Genomic DNA, 6,834 nt, shown 5'->3' on the forward strand with positions numbered 1-6,834 from the left:
TATAATCGAGGCATGGGCTCGACGCCGGACTCATGGAAGACAAGCGGGATGATTCCGATGTTGATCTATCATCGGGCGCCAGACTAGTGGCTGAACTATCGTCCTCGCTATCGCTCGACATGACTACAGAGTGTGTGCCAGTGTGTACCGCGGCCTGCCGGGGACGATGAAGATGGTGGACACTTAAGCGGGGTATGCAGAGAAGAGGAACTGCCAATTGAAGCGGGGATTGAAGCGGGGGTTGACGTATTATCTAACCACTGATATAATCAACCGCAATTATTTGTACCCAGTCGCTCCAAATTCCCGGGGTTGCGCAGGACTCCTATTGGCTATTTGGCTAGTTTCCTTTTTCAGGACAAAAACAAGGAACGAGTTTTGGGATTATGCACCGGTAGCGGTACGAACGGAGTAGGACAGTTGGCAAGCAATACATTGAGCTCTTCTTATTGATAAAGCCATTAATAATCAAACTAGAAAGGAAAAGAAAAAAGACAAAGAAAAATATCTGCACGAATCTGCGCGTAACATCAATGGCACATGACCTAGATGTGCATTACTTAGAGCACATCTAGATGTGCTTTAGCAATACTGTCAAACAAAACCCCTAATCATCATTGCAAACAGCGCATAGAACATGGCTAATGCGACAACCACAACTACACATGCTAGTTCCTTCTTGTCTCTTGCTTTCATCTGTTGCCTGTGATTGATTCTTTCTTGCTTCATCATACTGATTGTAGATTTCAGATCAACGAGTTTCTTCTTCTTCTTCTTCTTCTTCTTCAGCTTTACGTTATCTTCTGCGAGCTTGGTGATAACACCCCAAGCCCTACCATGCCATTCTTCATCCAGCCAGTTAACAAAGGCACAAGCCTCATATCCCTGCCAATGTTAAATAGTATTTTGGATGAGCGGTGGCATTAACTGAAGTAAAATGATGAACTTAATTAGCACTAACCTCTAAGGGGTAACTGAGAAACCGCCTGCCAATGTCGAATCTCTCCGTGCATAAACGTCGAGCGGGAGTGTGCCCATGCGCACAAATCAGATTTTGGTACTTCTCGGTGGCACAAAACTCAGAGTCGAACTCGTTTTGTGGGAGTCTGGAGTCAAGCTCCAGATCCGGCGGCAGATCGCTTTCCTGGGGGGTGGGGGGGGGGTTCATTCAGGACAGATTCAGCAAGGATCTATACTTTGGACATGCTAAAAAAGATCGGGATAGATTGGAACCTGACAGGATGTTTCAGATCCGTAGTACACCTGCCTTCTGATGACCTTAGGCAAGTGCTCGGCGGCGATACAAGCAGGAGAAGCCGCACCGAAACCATCAACACCACTCGTCCACATTCCTCCAATGTCCCACGCAAGGGAATTTGGAGGCTATGTAGGGATTTGGGGCAAATGGGGAAACTATGGAGATAAGCTAACGGTCGGGAACTACTAATGGCACTCTATATATGTTGTATACGACACACTGTTTGTACATGTCGTTTGTGTTGGGTATTACAACATCACACATGATTTCCGCACCAAACCATGTGAGAAGATAACGTAGGTTAGACACGGTTGCCATTACATAACCGCATGTGATGTACTACCCTGTCCATATAATTGAGTTACGGTGAGATACCGTGTAAACAGCCGCTCTGCATATAGAGATGGAGGCGGCGGCCTAGGCAGCCGCTACCGGAGAAGAGGTCAATCCTCGGTCTGCGGCAGGAGATAGGAGGAGCTCAACCATCGAGGTCGGCGGCAGCGTGATTCGAGCACATCCATCGCGGTCGATGGCGGGATAGTGGAGGTCAAACTTCAGGCGGCAGCCACACGATGCTTTGCTCCTCGACCCTGCTGTCTCGGCGTGCCGCCGCATCACGCTTGTCTGTCTGCTGGGTGGAGGTCACCGCGCAACTAATTAATTAAGGTTTTCTTTTCGTGAGTGGCTTAATTAAGGTATTCAATTCCTAAGTGTAGTGTTATACTAGTACTCTGCATGTAAATTGACTAGCCATTAATTTTTGTTATTACACGTCTGGATAACAACATGGAGCGCCCTCAGTAATTATTAAAATAAAACCTTGTGATTTATGCACGCACCTCTGGGCATCAGTTAATCCGTGTATTAATGTTGTTGTTTTGTTTTTAATTACCATTCGTCTGTTGCAGATGGAACGATCTCGATGGATGAAGAATTGGAAAACCGCAGATTTTATCAGTTGTGTGACAGAGTTCATGAATTTGGCTGAAAGTACAAAGAGGATAATTGGTGATGCGGATTACATCATGTGTCCATGTACTGATTGTGCCAATACAGTAACATGAAGTTGCAGATGTCCAGATGCACTTAGTCTCTAGGGGATTCATGGATGGATATACACGTTGGACTAGACACGATGAAGAGGAGGTCATGGATGAAGATACCCAAGGCAGCGAGATGCCAAACCCCGATCGGTGTCACATGGATGTTGAATCTAACATCGAGGCAGAGGCGTCAAGCCACCAATGGAACACCGGAAAGCCGAAACGCCCACTGGAAAACCAAGACGTCCACGCATATGACGATGATCTTGACATGCCAGATTTTGCTGCTATGATTGGAGATTTTGAGGGCCCAAAAAAGGATATGATTGGGTACAAGGATCTGTCAACCATTGATGCGGACTCCAAGAAAGAATTGTATCCAGGTTGCAAAAAGAAATATTCCAGGTTGAGTGCCACCCTAGCGCTTCTCAGATTTAAAGCAGCAAACGGTCTATCAAATAAGGGCTTCGCAGAGATCTTAGGTATTTTCAAAGATATTCTTTCGGAAGATAATGTGCTCCCCAGAAGCACGAATGAAGCGAAGAAAATTGTTTGCCCATTGGAACTTGAAGTACAGAAGATACACGCTTGTGTGAATGATTGTATATTGTACCGTGGTGAGTACAAAGTTTTTCATGCATGTCCCACATGCAAGCATGCACGATACAAGCGCACGAGAGCAAAGGACAAGTACAAATTGGACGACGAGATCAAGATAGGAATCCCGTTCAAGGTTGTTTGGTACTTGCCTTTAATTCCAAGGTTGAGGCGTGTTTGCAAACCCTAGAGAGGCAAAGAGGTTGCGGTGGCATCATGATGAGTGAATTGCGGATAGGTTTATGAGGCACCCGAAAGATGGGGCTTAGTGGGAATTAACCGACAACAAGTTTGAAAAATTTGCCAAGGATCCTAGAAGTATAAGGCTCGGGGAGTGTACTGACGGGATGAATCCTTTTGGCGATATGAGCACCAATCACATCACATGGTCGGTGCTTCTGTGCATATATAACCTAGCTCCTTGATTGTGTATGAAGAAAAAAAATACATTATGATGTCAATGATTATCCAAGGCCTGAAGCAACCTGGAAATGACATCGACATTTACTTTCAGCTACTGGTAGTAGAACTGCTGACAGTGTGGATAGATGCGCCTGCTTTAAAATGTTATGATGCTTACAGAAAGGAGATTTTCTATCTACATGCGATGCTGGTGCACACCATTCAAGATATGCCGGCATTAGGGAACACATCGGGGAGGAAAACAAAGGGAGATGTAGGGTGTGTCACATGCATGGATAGGACAGCTAGCAAAAGACTTCCCAACTCATGCAAAACAGTTTATTTGCGTCATCGTAGGTTCTTGCGGATGAATGACCCATACCGAAAGATGAAAGCTGAATTTGATGGTACGACAGAGGCAGGTGTGGCCCCAAGACGCTATGACGGGGAGGTGGTCCACAACATGGCTAAAAAAATTAATGTTGTGCTTGGCAAGAACCACCCTTTTACGGTGAAACTAACACCCAAGGATCAAGTGTTTAAGAAGAAATTGGTGTTCTGGAAATTACCTTACTGGGAGATTCTACATGTACATCACTGCATCGATGTCATGCACATAGAGAAGAACGTATGTGAAAGCATCCTTGGTACTCTGCTCAAGATAAAAGGTAAAAGAAAGGATGGTGACGGTTCACGGCTCGATATGCTTGCTAATCAATCACAATGCAAGAGTGAAGCAGAAGATGATGACAAATTCATCAAAGCTTGCCAGAGTTACAATTTCAGTACAAAAGAAGCAACACAGTTCTTCACCTATTTATTGTCAGTTAAGACACCCTCTTCCTACTGCGCAAACATCAGAAGTCTCGTGGATGTGAGCTCAGGTAAAATAAAGTTGGGACACATGAAGTCACATGATTGCCACGTAATGTTGACACAAATCTTCCCGGTGGCCATCAGGAATCTGATGGACAAAGATATAAGAAACACACTCATTGATCTCTGTGATCTCTTCAACAAACTATGGCAGAAAGTTGTAGATCCTGAAGAGTTGGATATTATGAAAGATGATATTGCAAGAATATTGTCCAACCTAGAGATGTTTTTCCCACAGTCATTCTTTGATGTCATGGTCCATCTCACTCTTCACCTTGTCGACGAGATAAAGTATTGTGGTCTTGTGTTTCTTCGCAACATGTATCCCTTTGAGCAGTTCATGGGAATATTGAAGCGCTTTTGTCGGAACCGAAACCATCCAGAGGAAAGCATCCTACAAGGTTATACCGTGGAGGAGGTGGTTGAGTTTTGCACTGAATACATGAAACAAAGACCTATAGGTTTGCCCCTCTCTCGCCACGAGGGAAGGCTGAAAGGTAAGCCGGTCCTTGCTGGCACGCAAATGGCTACACCTGGAGAATTGGCAGAGAAAGCCCATTTGACGGTACTGCTTAACAGCCCGGTTCTAATCGCTTATGCCGAAGAAAACTTGGCGGAGATACGCCAAAGCTTCTTACCAATGGTGCCTTCATCAGAAGTGGAGATGAAGGAGCACACTAAGAAGTACGCTGAATGGCTGAAGAATCATTTGGCACAAGGATCCATCTATGACATTGCTATGTGGTTGGCACAAAAGCCATCACCTACGGTGTTGACGTACCAAGCATATGACATAAATGGATACATGTTCTACACTGAGGAACGTGATAGGAAGACCTCGTATCAGAACAGCTCTGTTCGAATAGAATGCATGACTGTAAATGAAGCTGATAAAAGGGTATACTATGGAACCATCAAAGAGATTTGGGAGCTTGATTATGTGAAAGTTAAGGTGGCATTATTCATGTGCGCATGGATCCCTCTTGGTCAGGTAGGGATTGATGAGTACAGGAAGACCCGTGTTAATAGGACAACGATGGCATATCACACGGACCCATTCATTCTTGCCAGCGATGCTACCCAGATTTTCTTTGTGGAAGACCCCTTGCATAAGAATGGCCATTTAGCGATGCATGGGAAGAGAAGGGTACCGGGTGTCGACGATGTTGCTGATCAGGACGAGTACGATGAATTTGATGAGTTGCCAGCCAAGGGATCACGCACCAGTGCAACAGAGAAGCGTAAAATCATCAAAAACTCCAAGTTCATTCGGGGTCAACTTAATGATCCCAGTTCCCCAATGTACATGGGAATTAAGCCGTAAGACTAGTCTTTATGCCTACCCTGCAACTTAATTCGTTCAATTTAGAACTATCGCGTGTACTGAATTTGTGAGTTATGCCCGGTTTTCTGTTGATGTAAGAACCGTTAGTATGTTGATCTTGATATGCTGCCAGCTCAGGCAATGACTATGAACTTTTTTGTTATTATTATTATTATTATTATTATTATTATTATTATTATTATATCATAGAGGTAGCACACTCAATCGATCTCACTACATTATGTGTGAACAAAAATATGCAATTTGGTTTGCGAATAGCACACGGTTCGTTGATGAAAGCCGTGTGCCGACCAAACCCCGCCACCCCGCCCACGATCTAAGTCGTGCTTTCTGATTGGCCAGAACCCAAACCCCACGGATCGTACATCTGCACAGTTGGATGCTCCTAGATCGAACGACAATCCTCATCCCTTTCGACAACACATGCAGTTCCGGTTGTAATTTTATTTTTATACACAAAATGCACGTTAATCTAAAAAAATGTCTTAAATATAGCTAACGATACCTGAAATGCGCTAGAAAATCAAACCCATGGTATAATGGTGATTGTGTACCATGGAAATTTTTATGAGGCCAAACGATGAAGTCACCGACCATAGGAGTTTGAATTAACACGTCTCCTTTTGGAAAACCATGATCCTTCATGTGAGATGCTCTGGTTTGGAAGGAGTAGTCATCAAAACTTATGCCAAACATTACCAATTTTTTCCATGGGGTCATGAGAGCACGCCACAGGAACACATCGATTTTGATGATGTCCGAACTCCATCTGAATTTTCTGTAATTAAAATACCAACTAGGCCTACGCCAGTGGCCACACCTCGCGTCCGAAATGTTTGAAACTTCTCCCCGCTTCTCGAACAAACGGATGAAAACTCACAAAGTGACGCACAAATGATTTGTACACCTTTGCTAGGTTGATAGTAAGGGGGTATCATAGCTAGTGTCATGCATGCCAGCTAGGCAATTTTGATGAGTTGTCATAGAATTAATTGAATGAAGAAAGAGAGGATTAAGTATCATATCATGAAACTGTATCATAATAAATGTTATGCTACTATGTGTCATGCATGACAATATAAATAAAGTACTACATGTGATACTAGCTACTCTATGATACTATGCATTAGAGCAAGTAAGTACACAATAGAGTGACATAAGACTAGCGACAATGGGTAGTAACATAGAATGTTACTAGTCTATGTTACTACCTCTATAGTGGGGAGTAACATATGTGTAGTAACATGCAACAATTCATTTATTAGGCTATAGACTCATCTTGCCTTGAGATGTGTGATATTACTCAGACTAGC

The 6,834-nt window shown here is 43.8% G+C and overlaps 1 protein-coding gene across 1 annotated transcript; it reads left to right on the top strand.

Annotated features, from left to right (window-relative positions):
• Positions 1–2,458: 2,458 nt before the first annotated feature.
• On the top strand, positions 2,459–5,500 carry LOC147971327 (uncharacterized). The gene is made up of 2 exons (XM_087523918.1): positions 2,459–3,042; positions 3,658–5,500. Exons 1-2 carry the CDS (start codon positions 2,459–2,461, stop codon positions 5,498–5,500), a joined length of 2,427 nt encoding a protein of 808 aa, XP_087380044.1.
• The last annotated feature ends 1,334 nt before the right edge of the window (positions 5,501–6,834 follow it).

Source organism: Triticum urartu, chromosome 5A (genome assembly GCF_056163025.1).
Source record: "Triticum urartu cultivar PI428250 chromosome 5A, HENAU_Tu73, whole genome shotgun sequence".
NCBI lineage: Eukaryota > Viridiplantae > Streptophyta > Magnoliopsida > Poales > Poaceae > Triticum > Triticum urartu.

What these genes read in the sequence shown, in the direction of transcription:
- LOC147971327 (XM_087523918.1), top strand. Translation starts at nt 2,459, where the DNA reads ATGGATGTTGAATCTAACATCGAGGCAGAGGCGTCAAGCCACCAATGG. An exon ending in ATCCCGTTCAAGGTTGTTTG is followed by an intron (nt 3,043 to 3,657) that starts GTACTTGCCTTT and finishes GCGTCATCGTAG; the next exon opens with GTTCTTGCGGATGAATGACC.